The following is an 18,946-nucleotide window of genomic DNA, read 5'->3' as shown; positions in this document are numbered from 1 at the left end:
TTCATCAGCTGAGAAAAATAGTTTGTTCCCATCGTTAATTATTCAGTTTCAATGGCAACACAATTTACTAGTGCAGTCCAGTAATAGTTGTATTACTGTTACGACTCAATGATATTAAAAAGCGTGACTCTATCTGAGTGAAACGCCACAATGACGGCCCGTGAACGGCTTCGCTCCAGTGTGAACGATCATGTAAAACTGATTTCTTTACGTGCTAAACTCCTCCGACACAGATTGTGTGCGGCTTCTCTCCAGTGTTCATTCTCAGCTGATTTCAGGAGCATATCTATTTCATGCATGTTTAAACATGTTTTATCCTCATGCGAGCTTTCTTTCTTTTTTATGATTTTACCGGCACTAGAATCGTTTCTAGTTTGTTACAAGAATTTCATAAATTCTATGATGAAGACTAATGAATACTTTACCCGCTTATAAAAGTCCCAATGTGTACGTTTTTGCAGTTATTTAAAAAGATTTAACCTAAAAAAAACAATACTCAAATCTTAGCTCGATAAACCTACAGATTCGCCAAGGTCATGGGTTCGTTTCCCAGGGAAAGCAAGACCTGATAAGAATGTAAATGTGTACCTTGAAATGCAATGTAAGTCGCTTTGGATAAAAGCTTCTGCCAAATGCATAAATGTAAATGTAAAAAAAACATTAAAAAAACAATACTCAAATCTTAGCTCGATAAACCTACATATTCTTTTACTCAAAAAACTTTGCGCTTTACTGTCACCCAATAAGTGAATCTTAAGCAAAGATAGAGATGCCATGAAATGTGTTTTTACGTCTCGTTTTACAGTGTGTGACCGCATTAATTTTAGCACTGCAAATCATCTCACATCTTCTCTGGGAAGTTCTAGATTTTGTAAAGAAACTCATACGTAGGCATCATTTATTTTTGTCTGTATCTATTAATTGTATTAATTTTGAAATGTGAGAGATGGCAGAAGGCAGTAAATGTGGCTTGAGTTAGGCAGAATAACACTGAGAAAAATAATCATGTGCTTTTACGTGCTGTGTCTAGATAACACTAGATAACACTAGATAACACTAGTTGTGTGTTGTTAAATGTCTGCGCTTCATAACACAGAGTCAGTTCTCCTGCAGAACTGCTGTAGCTTAAAATAATTATCACAAATAAAAAGTGCACATGTTAAAAGGGGACTGAGAACTATTGAAGCTACAATAAAAATCACTTTTAGCCTTTTTTAAAATTGTTGTCTTTGACTCAAGTTAAACATTTTTTCTTGTTACAGGTTCTGAAATTACAAATGTAAAATATTATGAAAAAGTAATAAAATTATGAAACATACCTGATGGAATAAAATCATCATCATCGCTCTGTTCTTCCTCAGCTGTGGTTTCTCTCCTCATCTTCATCATCTTCAGTGGCGTCTGCAGCATCTGCTGTTCTCCAGCGTTACAGTCTGAACCCAGAGAATCTGTGCAGGTTTGATCGGTGGATCCATGAATGTCACACACACACACACACACACACACACACACACACACACACACACACACACACTCTCTCTCTCTCTCTCTCTCTCTCTCTCTCTCCTGAGCGTCAGTGTAACAGAGTAAAGTGAGTCCTGTGTGTCTCTGGATCTGTGTGTGTTCAGAGAGTTGATCTCTGATGCTCCACTGAATCCTGTCCATCAGTCACACACACTCAAACCTCTTCCAGCTCCTGAGGAACACAGAATCACAGCGACTTTCAATTTATATAACAACTGTTCCTCTGAAGGAGACTATTTTAAAGAATAATAAACTGTAAGCAGCTGCTGCTTCGTTTCATTACCGTGGATATTAAACTACTAAACAGTGCATTAGCGCCACCTATTGGCAGCATATGGACCAGAAAACACCCTTCATCTCTGGAGGTATCAGGGCTCTAGCCTCTCAGCTCATCGTTTTCAGCTCCAGTATCTAATTCTACACTGAGCCTCACACACCGTCCAGAGCAAAAGCACTGCACACTATAGCGACTGTTAGCATATTTGAAATATGTTTATAGATATATGTTTAACTTTTATCCTCTCGAGCTCTAGAGGTTTTACCGGCGGGTAAAATCAGATTTCCCTCAGACGGACCGCCAAAATATCCGTTGAAATTTAAATGGCTGAGATTCGCGCTTCAGGATCGTGACGTGTGTGTGCACTCGTACAGTGGCCAGACAATGCAGCATTTTCATCTCTATGGGGTTGATTTTACAAACAACTACCAATCTTTTTTTTTTTTTTTTTTTTTTTTACCACGCCTTCATAATTTATTTTTAGCTACTAGAAAGCCTTTATATGTTTTATTGTTTTACCGATCCAGGAAATCAAGGCAAATTACACTGAATCATATGTTTAGTGTGTGCCTTTTCAAACAAACTTCAATTGTATAAACTGTGATAACTTGATATTTGCCACTGCTCTCTTAAAAAATGGAACTAAACAAAACTACACATATTCTAAAAGTTTCTTCCACTGTTTACTCACTCAGCATGGATGGATTAGGAACGGTTTCATATTTATGATTATGGGCGGAGCTACAGTATATGACATCACTGCATGTGTGTAAAGACTTCCGTGAAAGTGAAACCGAACAGATGAACTGGAAGCTTCTTCAAATAACATTTCTTTTCCGAAACCCTGAAATGATCAAATCTGATATCCATTCACAGGTAAGCGATGGAAATGTAAGTTCACTAGTTTAATAGCATGATGCAGTACAAGAACGTTTGTAAAATGAAAGTCTGTGTTCATGCAACATATATCAGAATCAGGAAGTATTTGAACTGCAGACAGAATAAATAAAGTTCAATGAAAACCGTAACTCTATTAAACAGAAATGACTCTTGGTGGTTACAGATGTTTATTTAGTAAGTTATTTGCTTGAAAAAGTACAGTTCCACTCATTTTCTGTTTTTTATTATTTTTTATTATTATTATTTGTTTTTTTTATATAAATCTCATGATTGTATTAAAATGTTGTTGTGAAAACCTGTTACATTTGCTGTACTGTGTTTCTTCCCTAGTTTAGTGTCTGTATTTAGTTTCTTCAGATTTTTTCTACAGGTATTTAACATGCAACATCCATAGCCTAATTTACTCATTACATATAATTATCAAAATTGTTCTATTCAGGAATGTAGAAGATATATTGACATTATTTATCTTATTACTACTTACTTATTTTTTCAGCCATGGCGTACTCCAGTGGTCCAGCACTAAATGAGGAGCTCCAGTGCTCCATCTGTCTGGAAGTGTTCACTGATCCAGTCACCACTCCATGTGGACACAACTTCTGCAGAACCTGCCTGATCAAGAGCTGTACGAACACACGGACCTGCTTCTGTCCACTCTGTAACGAAAAATTCAGCAGAAGACCTGAGCTCAAGATTAATACAACACTCGGAAAGCTTGTGCAACACTTTAAGAAGCTTAATCAAGAATCTGAGGTGTTCTGTGACTTCTGTGATGAAGGAAAGCAGAAAGCAGTGAAGACCTGCCTGACGTGTCAAAGCTCTTACTGTGACTCTCATCTGGAGCCTCATCGCAGAGTCCCACGTCTAAAGAAACACAAACTGATCAATCCTGTGGAAAATCTGGAGGATTATATATGCCAGAAACACGAGAGACCTCTGGAGCTGTTCTGCAGAGATGACCAGACGTGTGTTTGTCTGTTCTGTACTGAAGGAGAACACAAGACTCACAACACTGTTCCTATAGAGGAGGAGAGTCGAGAGAAGAAGGTAAAGAGTTACAGACAAAACACTTTAAACACACTGTGAAATGCATCCTAAACCAGCTAAAAGTTAATTTTGTCATTTTTTGAGAATGCAATATAAGTTACCTTCAAAGCTGACAGACATGGGGCCGGTTTCACAAAGATAGACTTTGACTATGGCTTAAATATAGTAGATAGTCAGACTTCAGATAGACATCTAAATCAGACCATTGCACAAAGCACTTAAGACTCTGACTATCTTAAGTAGGACTACACTGCAATGCATTCTGGGTTAAAATAAGACACTTTTCAAAACAAAAAACAATCGAGTAAGCATTCAACCACTCAGTGCAGTTTATATGTGTAAATATGTGTTTGTTGGAGGAGTATAACAGTTACAAGGACATTAATTAGCGGAGAATGTAGTAACAAGAAGAAATGTTAAATTTGGAAAAAGATTGCTACGACAGTTAACAGCGTTAATCCGATTGTTGAGCGGAGCGTTAAAGACGTACAGAAAAGATACAAAAACATGGTACAAGATACCCTGTACACCACCCGTGACACAGAAGCTTTGCTGAGACCCACTTGTGTCACCAACAGCATTCAGAAAAGTTCCTGTTGCATAAAATCTCAACGCAGTGCAAACCGGCGGCGCCATTCGGCGTCTGTCCGCGGCGCCCAGCAACGGCTCAGGACCTTGTTCAAAATCCTGCTGCAACACAGAGCACAATTTAACCTACATTTTTGTCTCATATTTGTCTCAAATCGTCGTTAATGTATACTGACTTCACCCTGTCCTGCAATATACATTTAGTTTTACATTCATTTACAGAAATCAGCTGCGTGGATGAAAACTGCTGATGTTGTCGGATTTTCAGGTGATATTCTCAATTTATTCAGTTAATGGACGCTCTGAGGTAAAGTGTTCAGACTGCAGACTTTAGTTTGCAACGATTGTATTTAATTGTACAGTACAATCATAACATAGAACAGACATTATCTTAATTCCATAATGTCCTTAAACATTACAATATTGCTGGCCATAAACTGAGAAAATGCGCGTCCGGTGTGCGATACCTCGAGCTGTCCTAGACGCTGCGCGGCGCTGAGCTTCTCGTCCGGTGTGCGACCGCCTTTAGACCTAAGTTAGCCTGGGGGTAAGGTGTCTAATTTTTTTGGTCTAAATTAAGTCAGTCTTTATTTTTGTGAAACAGCCTAACTTGATTTAGACTAGTCTATGAGACAATTTTAGACATGTCTAACACTATAGACCGGTCTAAAATAGCTTTGTGAAACCAGCCCCTGGCCTAAAAGCCAGGAGACAAAAAAAATTATTCATGGGGTCAAACATTTATTATTCAAATAAGATTTTCTTTTGTCAGAAGATTGAACACTAAATTCGGTGATAAATGTGTCTGTGTTTTTCTCTGTATGTAGATGATCCAGGACAGAATGAAGAAGATTCAAGAGATCACGCGCTCAGAGCAGAGAAAAGTGAGTGGAAAAAATTATTAGAATCATTTGATTTCTTGCACAACTTATCACAAGCTTTGCGTTCTTTCTTCGAGAAGTGTTGCTTGAACTGAATCTTCCTCTTTTTGCAGACTTGCGCCTCCAGTGATTGTTTCCTTACTTCGTCTCAGACCGTCCACATTTCCAACTGGATGATTATTGGTCTGGGTGTCCTGTTGGTAGCAACATTGGTCATCTTGCCTAAACAATATACCGTGAGTGATGGTGAGTGAGTGTGTGTAAGTGCATTGGTTTAGGAGTGAGTGGTTTGGTACTTGCGGCCAAGGCCGCCTTAATGCACGGGCTTACCTGGGCTGAAGCCCAGGGGCCTCCCAAGTTCAGGGGCCTCCCATGTTCAGGTTCATGATGAGCTGAAAAGGTCATATTGTTTTAACTTGTCAGATTTTGTCGCTGTATGTCGCTAGTCGCTTGTGGACGTTGGAAGTGCTGTCGCTCTAATGTTATTGTTATGGTGCGTTCACACCAAACGCGAAAAGAGCGTCTGGCGCGAGTGATTTCAATGTTAAGTCTATGCAAAGACAAGTTTACGCGCGTCTAGAGGTCCCGCGGCGCGAATGAGACGTTACGGTTCGTGTCCGCTCAGTGCCGCTAACGTCTCCGCTTTGGGGTGTCTGTTGTTGCGAGTGTGTTTAATCGACGTTTTTTTCAACACACGGACAGTAGCCTATAATCATCAGCGATGCACGCGATTACATTTAGAAATAGACAAGCTTTGTTTCCAAATGCACCAAGCAATGATCCTTTCAATTTTATAAACTTTTAAAAACCCAGCCAATATAATCACAATGAACACATCCAGAAAAAAATCTTTAACATGTAGGCTATATAACAACTGCAAAGCATCTCATTTGTAAACAAAATGATTTACGCACTAAATCCAGAATAAACTCACTGAGACTGTCGACAGTTTCTTTTCCGTGCATCATTTTATTATATCCATGTTTGTGGTTAGTTACTGTCAAATCATATAAAACAGTGAAATCGCCCTTGAACTCTTCTGTCTCTCCTGCACTCGAGACGGTGACGGGAGCTGATCTCCACTTAAAGGCTTCTTTCCTATTGGTTGTCGCTCGCGAAAATCACTTCTCATTTGCATAAAGTTGAAATTTAGTTGCTGTGTGTGGTTGTTAAATAAAGTGTCTTGTGTTTATGTGCTCAGTGATATGTTAATAACAATATTAAAATTGAAAACAATATTAAAAAAAAAACTCACTGTTGTAGGTCTCGAAAGAAACTAATGCATTATGTGATGTAGATTACCTAGATATTACACTTTTTTAAAATGAGACTCTATAAATCGAGGGGATGGGGGGCCTACAAAACCTCTCAGCCCCGGGGCCTAACATTAGGTTAAGGCGGCTCTGCTTGCGGCTAAGTGTGTCTTCAGCTGCTTCTTGAACGATTAGATGGAGGTTAAAATAAATAAATAAAGGATTCAAATGGATTTACTGGGAAAGAAAAAATAACAGTAAAAGAAAAATATTTTTTTGAAAATGTTTGAAAATAATATTTTATTTCAGTTGTATTCAAATACCTAATATGTTGAAAATGCAAAACGGGAAAATGCTTCTAGTCTCCTCACAGTAAATGAATTACATAAATCACGTTAAGAAAAGTTTCAATTAATTTTTTTTTTAGTTTGCATTACTGGATATTACTGTAATAAAAAACAAAAGCTGGAAAACCAGCTTAAAACTTAACTTTTGGGGGTAATTCAGTTTTGAGATCTTCACTGATCTGATCCGCTCCGTTTAGAGATGTCAGTCTGATCAGCTGAAGATGATGGAGGAAATCACTGAGCTGAAGAGGAGAAACACTGAGCTGGAGCAGCTCTCACACACTGACGATCATCTCCATCTCATACAGGTCTGTTAACATCTGTCTCATCAGTGATAATGTGGAATATAATTAATATTTAATAGTCTTCTCTCTCCTGCTGTAGATGTACTCATCCCTGTACAGCCTTTCACACAGCAAGAACTGGACTGAGATCGATAGTGACTCTGATGTGGATGTGCACGTGCTGAAAATAGCTCTGACTGAACTGAAGAAACAGCTTATAGAAAAACTCACTCAAACTGGTATGTGAATATCAAATACAGGGTTTTTGTCATTAACTTTTTTTTTCTAAAGCGTTAACTTAATTGTAAGCTTCTGTGATGTGCTGGTGATCACCACATTATTATAAAATCACTTAAAGCTATATCTTCAACTCAAGAGAACGCAGCGTTGTGGACCAATAAACCTTTATTATTATTGAGATCAATCAACATTTTCAGGAGAATGTGTGTCTTCATTGAATTAAAAGCTGAGCTAAAATCTATGAATAAAACCCTGGCATATCCTTTAGGATGCATAATGCTGGGTACACACCAAAAGATAATCGGGCTGATTTTGGGCCGATTTCCCCCCTTCCGACAATCCTAGCTGAGTCCCGATTATCTTGATGGTTCTACAGATTATCTTATCAGATTTTCCCTTGGTGTGAGGTGTGTTAAGAGTGTCCGAACCTGCTCGGAAGAACGTCGGAGCCGCCCCGATCGCGGATCGTAAATATTCAACATGTTTAATATTTACGATCAGAAATCCTGATGTGTGGGTGGACAAACGCGCACACGTTCTGGAGATTATCACGTGAAACAAAACAATATCCAATCAGAAAGCGAGATGATAGAAGACACGGTCATTCTCACACACACACACACACACTCTTGCAGGAAGCAGAGTGTTAAGGGTTCAGTGAGGTTCTATAGAGGGATTAAATAACTTTTTCTAAAGAGACAATAAATCCAATAAAGAATAAATAAAGACAATAAAGAATGGATATATTTCTGTATAAAAGGTTATATATAATGGTGGGTATCATACGGCCAGAACGGAGCTACCAGGAGGAGGCGGACTCCGCTCTCTCTCACTCTGGCCAAGACCGCCTGGATCAGTTTGATGGGTGGGAAGGCATAGAGTTTCTGCGTTGGCCAAGGGTGAGTGAACGCATCTATCCCTAATGGAGCCGGGGGACTCAGGGAGAACCAAAGCGGGCATTGAGACGACTCTTGAGATGCAAAGAGGTCCACTTCCGCTTCTCCGAAAACCTCCCAGATCAGGGCCACCGTCTGGCTGTTCAACATCCATTCTCCCGATCTGAGCTGTATCATACAAATAAATAGTTAAAAAATCATATATTGTGATTTCTGGATTTTTTTTTTTAGATTATGTCTCTCACAGTGGACATGCACCTACGATGACAATTTCAGACCCCTCCATGATTTCCAAGTGGGAGAACTTGCAAAATAGCAGGGTGTTCAAATACTTATTTTCCTCATTGTATATCTTAAGAGAACGAACTGGGCAGAGCAAGTTAAGCTTCCTATCTTCCTCAGAAGAAAATGGAGGAGGGTGGAAAGCGTTAAGGTTAACCACCTGCGAGCGGAAAGAACTTTGGGGACATACCCTGGTCTCGGCCTCAAGGAAACCTTGACCAAGCCAGGAGCAAAGTCCAAGCAAGACTCGCTAACAGAAAGAGCTTGTAAGTCTCCTATCCGCTTTAATGAGGACAAAGCCAACAAAAGAGAAACCTCGAGAGTCAGAATCCGCTCCGGAGCTGACTCCAAGGGCTCAAAGGGAGCCTTCATCAAACCCTCTAGGACAATAGAAAGGTCCCATGAGGGAACTCTAGGGGAGCGAGCCGGTTTCAGGCGCTTAACCCCACGCATGAAGGCCGAAACTAACCTTAGTTTTCCCAGGGGAATCTCGTCCGATTCCCTATGTGCTGCAATAGCTGCGACATAAACTCTGAGAGTGGTAGCAGCTGCTCCAGAAGCAAACTTCTCCTGCAGGAACTCCAGTACTGAACCAACAGGGCAGTTAACTGGGCTGCTATCATGTGCTAAGCACCATGTCTCAAAAACCTTCCATTTGGAAGAATATAGCCTCCTTGTAGAAGGGGCTCTAGCACTCGCAATGGTCTCCTGAACGTCAGTTGGGAGATCAGAACTTAACCCCCTGAGGTCGGCTATCGCGCCGGCGCGATAGGCTCGTTTTTTTTCGTATGAGTGCAAAAAAAAAAAAAAAAAAAAAAAAAATATTTTTATCTTATATGCTTGTGTTATACATCAATCGATCCTGTTTAGTGTGTATTTTTTTTTGTGTATGCTCATAATAAAAACAAAGTGTTGTGCTTTTCGCCAAATAAAGAAAAATAAACATGATGCGAGTTCTGCCTACTCTCCGTCAGTGAAGTCAATTCTGAAACGCGTCCGAAAATGAACTGTAACTCAGCGAATACTCAGTCAAACAGGCATACAGTCACACAGGCATGAAGCTTGAATTATCTTCTTTCAAATGAAGTAATTTTTATAAAAAACAAATATTCACAGTTTATATAATATGTATGTAAAGAGAGAGATGTCAGTCGTTCTCATCTCAGCTAATTAAGTTTTAATGTGACTCCGCCTACGGAGACCGCGCTATTCAAACGCAAATGTGAGGCGATCCATACAAACCTGTGAAACGCCCACATCCGCTGGATAAGGCCGGTGAAACACTGGATGCGTGGCGTAAGCGTCTCAGCTGCGTGGCGTGTCCGTTTTTATTTCGGCTCCCATCCATGTTAACAGTTTAGAGTTTGCACACTGCCTGTGTGAGACGCGCGTCTCAGGCGCGGCACGAGCCGCGTGGAAAACGCGTGCATTCTAGAAATAGAACCGACGCCTATTTTTCACGCGACACGCAAGCGTCTTGGAAGCGTTTCCATGCAAAATTGAATAGGAAAATCTGTTTATTTGTCATTTTGACACGAATACATATTAATAAATGTCCTTTTGATGTTTAAAAGTGTCTAGGTATTGACATAAATGCAAATATAAATGTAATTTTACAAAATATGATCGATTTTCAAATACTGCTGTATTGAATGAACAGCTTTTAGCAAACTCTATTGCTATACTGAGATGAGGAATATATACTGTATGTGTTTTGTCAAAAATAAAGTCATCAACTAACTAATGAATCCTTTACTTTGAAATACGTATGATAAAATGTATACTTTAGTTTTGAAAGACGTTGACTAGTTTTGAAAAGATTATAAAGTATGTATGTGCATGCATATATATATGTGTGTGTGTATATATGAAGAGTTCAGATGCAAAAGCCTCTAAATGCCATCTGAAATTTTCTCCTAGAATGATCATTTTTATGAAGCTTGTATATTTAAGTTAGCTATAGGTGACACGTCACCTGAATGAATGGCTCATTAAGTATGCAGGGACGTAGTCTCACCAGGTGTGAACTACTACATATGCATGATGCTGTTGGAGCGTTTACGCCCCATCCGCATATTGGCTTTCCAAACTAAAAGTGTTTCACAAAACTAAAATCAATGTATCGTTTTTTTGTGGATGATTAGGCAGGATGATTTTCATATCATTTTGAAGAAAAAACACTAGGCGATGAAATCCATTAGTCAAAAGTCTTATTGCCACATATTTAGTATGTGTTTTGTGGCCTTATTTCAGAAACTTTAGTTTTTAGTTTTTTCAATAACCACGCATAAACATTATTCTCTCAAAAATGCAGACATGTACATTCTTGTTGCTCACATATTATGGTAGCCCTGTTTGTGCTAAATAGTGTGTAATTTTTTTTTGCCATTAATATGTTTATAAGCAACTGAAAAAAGCACAAATGTCAGGGCATGTCAGAACATCTCAAGGACCCCAAAAACACCCCAGACCCCAGAGGGTTAATGCTAACGGCCTCTGATCGGCCAAACATACAGCTTCCACATGTCTGGGCGAGGATGCCATATCCCGCCCTGCAGCTGGGACAGCAGGTCTTCCCTGACCGGGATCTTCCAGGGGGAAGATTCCAGCAGAGGAATTAGCTCCGAAAACCATGGCTGAGACGGCCAGAATGGAGCTACCAGGAGGAGGCGGACTCCGCTCTCTGTCACTCTGGCCAAGACCGCCTGGATCAGTTTGATGGGCGGGAAGGCATAGAGTTTCTACGTTGGCCAAGGGTGAGCGAACGCATCTATCCCTAATGGAGCCGGGGGACTCAGGGAGAACCAAAGCGGGCATTGAGACGACTCATGAGATGCAAAGAGGTCCACTTCCGCTTCTCCGAAAACCTCCCAGATCAGGGCCACCGTCTGGCGGTTCAACATCCATTCTCCCGATCTGAGTTTCTGCCTCGACAGAAAATCTGCTGCGAGGTTCAGAACCCCTGGGACATGAACTGCTCTTAGAGATAGGAATCTGCTCTGAGACCACAGGAGAAGGTGACGTGCATGCCTGTCTAGGGTGCGCGACCGAGAACCCCCCTGTCGGTTTACATGAGACACCACTGCCATGTTGTCTGTTCTGACAATTACATGGTGTCCCTCCAGAAGAGGGAGAAAATGGTGCAGAGCCAGAAAAATGGCTCTTAACTCCAGGCAGTTTATGTGCCAAGAGAGAGTCTCGCCAGTCCAGACCCCACACGCTGGTCTGCCCTCGAAAACTGCTCCCCAGCCGGTGAGAGAGGCATCCGTCGTAATCATCTGGCGACGAAATACCGCACCCATGCTGACCCCTTTCCGAAGAAAAAGAGGGTCCCGCCAAACTGACAGGGCTCGAAGGCAACTGCGCGATACCTTCAGTAGGCGAAGGGTTGGCCTGGAGGGCCGAACCCCTGAGAGCTTCATCCACCACATGAAGGGTCTCATGTGGAGCAGGCCCAGTGGTAGCACGGAGGAGGCCGCGGCCATCAGGCCCAGCATCCTGCGGCAAGTGCCCACAGACACATGATGGCCTAGCAAAAAACAGGCCAAGCATGTCGTCAGACTGGAAATCCGTGCAGGAGCCAAGCGGGCCTGCATGAGAACGGAATCCATGTTCACCCCCAAGAAAACGGTGCTTTGAGCCGGAGCAAGAACACTCTTCTCCGAGTTCAACTTCAAACCGAGAGACTGGATATGACTCAGGACGATGTCTGTGTGGTGGGTCACTAGCTCCCTGGACTGGGCTAAAATGAGCCAATCGTCCAGGTAATTTAGAATACGGATGCCCTGGAGCCGCAATGGGGCCAGAGCTGCATCCATACACTTCGTGAATGTCCTCGGGGCCAGAGCGAGGCCGAAGGGAAGGACCCTGTATTGGAACGCTCTTTCTCCAAAGGCGAACCTGAGGAACTGCCTGTGTCACCGTACAACCTGGATGTGAAAGTAAGCATCCTTTAGGTCTACTGTCACGAACCAATCCCCTGGCCGAATCTGAGATATGATAGCTTTCAGCGTCAACATCTTGAATTTCCCTTTGTAAAGGGCGAAGTTCAGTCGGCGGAGGTCCAGTATGGGACGCAAACCGCCGCCCTTCTTCGGGAACAGGAAATAACGGCTGTAAAAGCCCCGCTCGGTTTCCCCTGAAGGAACCTCCTCTATTGCTCCTTTGAGAAGGAGGGATGAAATTTCCTGCTGAAGTACAGAAGCCTGAGTGGCGCTGTCTACTACAGTAGGAAAGACCTCGTTGAAACAGGGGGGATTGCGGCAAAACTGAAGAGTGTAGCCGAACCGAACTGTGCGAAGAACCCAAGACGATACCCCTGGTAAGCGCTCCCATTTCTGAAAGAAATGTGAAAGAGGAAGAGGGATGTTGTAATGCAGACGACATACCTGAGTGAGGGTGCCGTGTTGACGTTCGTGGGGTAGAGAAGTTGACTGTGCAGGAGAGCCCATGGCGTCCTGGCACGTGATGGGAGGCATCGATGCTGGGGTCATGGTGACCATCGATGCTGGGGTCATGGTGACCAGGTCCGCCTGCTCCGGAGGAAAACGGAAAGTGCCTCCGAGGATGCGGCCGGCAGTTATAGAGAGTGTCGGGGGTGAGGGGAGAAAGCAAAAAGCGTCTCCTTCCTCACGCGCCGGGCTGAGTAGAGATGGTGAAAAATGGCCTGTACTTCGAGACACTCTGAGTGGCGAAGGTGACAGGGCAAGGAAAGGAGAGCTGGGAGGTGGGCAGAAACGCTTGCGCGGTCTGTCCCAACCTTGAGGAAGCAGAGGAGCTCTCCTTTTTCCGACCGGAGGGTAAGGAACGGCTCTGGGCCGCCGGAGCGGTCGGTTTGTCGGACCGCTTCATCTGGAGGCGCTTGTGAGGCCGTTGACGGGGAAACGGGCGACCACGGGCTCCCCAAACCGTGGTAGGTGGGGGATGCACCGGTTCTCTCCTCCTGGAAGAGAACTCCGGTCTATGAGAGGGACGTTCTCTGGGTCGAACAGGGGAGGGAGCAGAAGGTTCCCTAGCCCTCCTGGGCATAAACTGTCTGAACGCGGCCGATTGGGATTTGGAGGAGCGGAATTTCTCAACCACCGTGTTGACCGCCTCACCAAACAACCCTGTTTGATAAATGGGGGCATCGAGGGACGTTCTCTGGGTCGAACAGGGGAGGGAGCAGAAGGTTCCCTAGCCCTCCTGGGCATAAACTGTCTGAACGCGGCCGATTGGGATTTGGAGGAGCGGAATTCTCAACCCCCGTGTTGACCGCCTCACCAAACAACCCTGTTTGAGAAATGGGGGCATCGAGGGACGTTCTCTGGGTCGAACAGGGGAGGGAGCAGAAGGTTCCCTAGCCCTCATGGGCATAAACTGTCTGAACGCGGCCGATTGGGATTTGGAGGAGCGGAATTTCTCAACCACCGTGTTGACCGCCTCACCAAACAACCCTGTTTGAGAAATGGGGGCATCCAAGAGGAAAACCTTCTCCTTGTCACGGATCTCCGTGAGATTAAGCCACAAGTGGCGTTACACCGCAACGGAACCAGCCATAGAGCGACCTATAGCGCGTGCGGTATGTTTGGTGGCTCTTAAAGGAGAACTCCGGTCAATTTTAACATTGAGCTCATTTTTTTGTACATTTGGAGTGCTGTCAATACAGAGAACAACGACAAAAATCGGTGTTGCCTACACCGAGTTATTCTATTTTTAAAATTTGCACCCTGTTGACTTCAATAGGGCAAGTAGTAAGCCTGCTTTTTAGCCTCTTAACATCCTTTAAGTGTCATTACAAGTGCACAGAAAATGTGAGTGATTCCTTCCGAGTGAACACGGGTGGATCTGACTGCAGTAGATGTTAGAGATATTAATAAAAACGAAGTTAATTCAGCCAGCGCTCATACCTTTGTTTACATCCTGTTTTCGGTGGAACGCCATAGTAATCGATTGTCGAGTTCACGCGCATAGGTTTAGTTACCAATGATCACGCGCGTGAACTCGAAAATCGATTACTATGGCGTTCCACCGAAAACAGGATGTAAACAAAGGTATGAGCGCTGGCTGAATTAACTTCGTTTTTATTAATATCTCTAACATCTACTGCAGTCAGATCCACCCGTGTTCACTCGGAAGGAATCACTCACATTTTCTGTGCACTTGTAATGACACTTAAAGGATGTTAAGAGGCTAAAAAGCAGGCTTACTACTTGCCCTATTGAAGTCAACAGGGTGCAAATTTTAAAAATAGAATAACTCGGTGTAGGCAACACCGTTTTTTGTCGTTGTTCTCTGTATTGACAGCACTCCAAATGTACAAAAAAATGAGCTCAATGTTAAAATTGACCGGAGTTCTCCTTTAAGGCTAAATCCGTAGCCTTACAAAGCTCCTTGACCGCTTCAGGGGTCACGCCATCGCCCTCGTCCATTTCCTTCAGGACGTCCGCTTGGTAGGCCTGAAGAATGGCCATAGTGTGCAGGGTCATGCCTGCCTGCCCAGCCGCCATGTAGGATTTCCCAATGAGAGAGGAAGTAGTCCTACATGCTTTAGAGGGGAGGAGGGGGCGCGACTTCCAGGACGGTGCAGATGACGGCGCAAGATGGTCGGCTAAAGTCTCTTCAATCGCCGGAATGGCGGAATAGCCCTGTTCCACAGAACCTACTAGGTTGGTGAAATCAGCAGCTGCCGCATTAGTGAGGCGCGCAGAGAAAGGCTGCTTCCAGGATCTGGAAATCTCTTGATGCAGATCACTGAAAAATGGCAGCTTTCTCCGTTGAGGCCTAGAATTAGGGCCACTGAGAAGTCTCTCGTCGAGTTTCGACGACTGAGATTCGCGGGGCTCGTCGGACCAATCAATAGTGAGCTTCTCCGTAGCGCGCGAAAGTACATCAACGAGCTCCGCGTAGGCCGCAGTAGGCCCCGCTAACTGGCCGCTCGGCGGGATAACCTCGTCGGCGAGAGTAGGCCCGAAATCCTCGGAGTCGGAAGCCTCGGTAAAAAGTACATCCTCCAGCCCGAAAGAAACCGCGTCGCGTGCTCCCGGGCTGGGGCGCAAATAATCGTGCGAAAATTCAACTGGCATGCCTCGCGCGTGCCGAGGGGAGGGAGGGAGAGAAAGAGCGGGGCTCATCTGCTCGAACTCCACATCCTCAAACTCTACATCCGAACCCCAAGTCGCGGATCCTCGAGAGGCCTCGGGAGCGCGACAGGGGGAGACGAATGATTCCCTCTCAAAAACCGCGAGCCGCGATTTGAGGGTTTTGAGCAACAAATTTTCATGTGCATGTGAAAAGCCCAAACATTTAACACACTTACTGTGTGGGTCGTCGTTAGCGATGTAACGAGCACATGGCGGGGTACAGCGTATTCCATGGCAACTTCACCGTAAGGAGAAACAGAGTTCCACTTGAACAGTCGCAGAAGCGCCGAGAATAATCCAGAAGTCGTATTTTTCGAGCTCAGAAATATCACGAGCGAAGGGCAAACGTGACCGCTTCGTTCTGAAGGCAGAGAAATCTGAGGAGCAGATGGCGCGCGCGAATATGTAATGATGCGACGTAAGAGCGTCGGGGCGGAGCCAGATTGTGCGGGCACCATCAGCCAATGAATTGCCGTGATTCTATAGGGCTTCAGACAATCGGCACATTCAGAGAATATCCCACTGCGCTATCCGCAGCGTTGAGTGAACCTATGAAAGAGAACACTAAATTCACATTACAGTGCATGCTCACTGAGATGATACAGAAAGACATAATCAAGTTATCACACAATTCTTCTCACCATTATATGTTTGGTCTAAAACGCGACTGCTCTCATGTTTTGCCGCAGGACAGCAAATGCGAGTGAATTTTCTGTCATCTTTGCAGGACTGTGATATGAAGGGTGTGCAAAGTAACATATTTTAGCAACTGTGTGAAAGTGAATAGCACATAACAGGCACAATACCGGTAAAAATATTAATATCTATGGGTTCAATATGCCTTACATGACTAAACTTACATCATCATTTTCATTTGTTGTGTGGACAAGGCCTGAATTCACAATCATGTTCAGCTCTTAGCATAAGTTCATTACTGAACGCACGTTTGACAGGGTAATGATGGGCAAAGGAAATCTGATCCAGTGTTTCCAGAGTCAGTGTCTCACACCTCCTCTTTTTCCTCTCTTTCACCTCTTCAACAGTCTGTCATGCCGCCGGATTGCATAACAATCCTCAAGGTTTACAGATGAAGAGCCGCCAGTAGGGCGTAGTGAATAAGTGAAACAGGTGAGGGCGCTTGTCCAGGCATGAATTTCACACTGCTATGTTAATTTATTATGCCTTACGACATTCGTGACTGGACAAGACTTCAGATCTCAAACGAGCAAACAAAACACACGCGGTGAGCACAGAGGTCCTGTCACTGACACACAACCAGAAGTCTGACTATAAAATAAACTGTCTAAGGTTTCCTCACTTCACAAGGACAATATAGACAGCAAAAATAACTTTTTTTACACTGAATAATTATTATTACAGCTTTAATAAAAATACAACTTGATATTTCTGCTTTTAAACGGTCTGTTTCATAGACCTCCACTGAACGTATATTTACTGCAATAACATTCTGCATTTTGCTTTACAAACTGATGGACGATCAACATTTCCATGATGCTGTCAGTAGAGAAACTCACTGTTAACCTGAAATTACTGCTATAAATAATTCATCATTATATTGTCATCTGTGTCCACAGGGTTGAAGTTTGTGCAGAAGTTTGCAGGTACAGTGTGACTGACACAGATACACTACTTACTAATACACTAATACTTTTGTTTATAATGTACACATGAAAATGTGTGTTCTGAAGTTGATTGATAATGTCTGATCTCTCTCAGTGGATGTGACTCTGGATCCTGATACAGCGAATCCACGTCTCATCCTGTCTGATGATGGAAAACAAGTCAGTCATGGAGACATTTGGCAGAAAGTCCCAGAAAACCCAAAGAGATTTGATGCCATTTCTGTTCAAGGAAAGCAGGGATTCAGTTCAGGGAGATTTTACTATGAGGTGCAGGTGAAGGGAAAGACTGAGTGGACTTTAGGAGTGGCCAGAGAATCCATTAACAGGAAGGGGGCGATCACACTGAGTCCTGAGGATGGAGTCTGGACTTTGATTCTGAGGAATAAGGATCAATATCAAGCTTGTGAAAGTCCACCTGTCTCTTTATCTCTGATAGTGAAACCTGAGAAGGTTGGTGTGTTTGTGGATTATGAGGAGGGTCTGGTCTCTTTTTATGACGTGGAGTCCAGATCTCATATCTACTCTTTCACTGGTCAGACTTTCACTGACAAACTCTATCCATATTTCAGTCCATGTGATAATGATGAAGGTAAAAACTCAAACCCACTGATCATCACTCCTGTCAGATGAAACGAACAAAATAACAAAAAATATGAAAAGATTAACTGATTAACTGCTGTTTTTAGAATATGTAAATAAAAACCAAAAATTTAAAAAAATTGCACTAACCACAATCAAGAAGTTTTTACTTACAATTATTAAGAAATTAATATTGATACAAGTGCAAAAATGAAATGTATATTCAGGCCCTTAAAAATCAGTCACTGAGAAACCATCAACTATAATGAAATATTTGTGAGTTATATATACTGTATGTGTAAATGGAAATTTGTTACACATCTATTTCTTTTGTCTTACATTAATACTTTGCTTTACAAGTCTACTAAGAAAATGTACATTATTTGATTTCATATTATATTGTGAAATTCAACATAATGCTAAATTTCCAAACTTTCCAGAGTGTTTCTACATGTTATTTGGTAAGGAAATCTCTGAAGCCATTTTCTCTCTCTTCTCTCACGCTAGTAACAATGAATAACTTGTGAAATGTTGAGGTTCTTGGTTCATATAAATAAAGACAAGTGTTCACTTCTATAACTGATAGAGGAGAGCGGGGCACAACCGAACACTCTCTGACTTTCTCAGTTTGTGTAAATCCACTTGGGGTTCAGAGAATTAGTTTTTTCCCACATTAATTTCCCACACGTCTAGTACAATTATGTGGTTTTGTTTCATTAATACAGTGTATACTCTTTCCTTGATTTACCCCGAAAGAATGGAAGTGAAATGTGACAACATGCCCCATAGTAACATGACCATATGACAGATTAAAATGTTATCAGATCTAATTAAAAAAATACATAATTACAAGACAAACTCAAATAAAATGCAATCATTAAAAATAAATAAAAATAAAATACATTTCAATAAAATTTGTAAAAAATAATAATTACTTTTAATAATAAAAAATAAAGAAAATTTTGAGTTTGACAACAAACACAGCAAAACACAGAGCATCGTTCAAAACATAATAATAATTAATCATTTCTGAACATTGACTCTCAGTCTTTATTCACAATTTTCTCATGGTTTCTCAATAGAA

General features: G+C 42.5%; 1 protein-coding gene across 1 annotated transcript; it reads left to right on the top strand.

Annotated features, from left to right (window-relative positions):
* The first annotated feature begins 2,556 nt into the window (after positions 1-2,556).
* LOC307146002 (E3 ubiquitin-protein ligase TRIM21-like) lies at positions 2,557-18,741 on the top strand. The gene is made up of 8 exons (XM_079849724.1): positions 2,557-2,677; positions 3,198-3,748; positions 5,164-5,220; positions 5,331-5,453; positions 7,015-7,125; positions 7,202-7,340; positions 17,236-17,262; positions 17,378-18,741. Exons 2-8 carry the CDS (start codon positions 3,200-3,202, stop codon positions 17,911-17,913), a joined length of 1,542 nt encoding a protein of 513 aa, XP_079705850.1. The 5' UTR covers positions 2,557-2,677; positions 3,198-3,199; the 3' UTR covers positions 17,914-18,741.
* The last annotated feature ends 205 nt before the right edge of the window (positions 18,742-18,946 follow it).

This window comes from Squalius cephalus (genome assembly GCF_949319135.1).
Source record: "Squalius cephalus genome assembly, chromosome: 18".
In the NCBI taxonomy this organism is placed as follows: domain Eukaryota; kingdom Metazoa; phylum Chordata; class Actinopteri; order Cypriniformes; family Leuciscidae; genus Squalius; species Squalius cephalus.
Note: the sequence above shows the minus strand (reverse complement) of the source record. Positions and strands in the feature narration are given on the sequence as shown.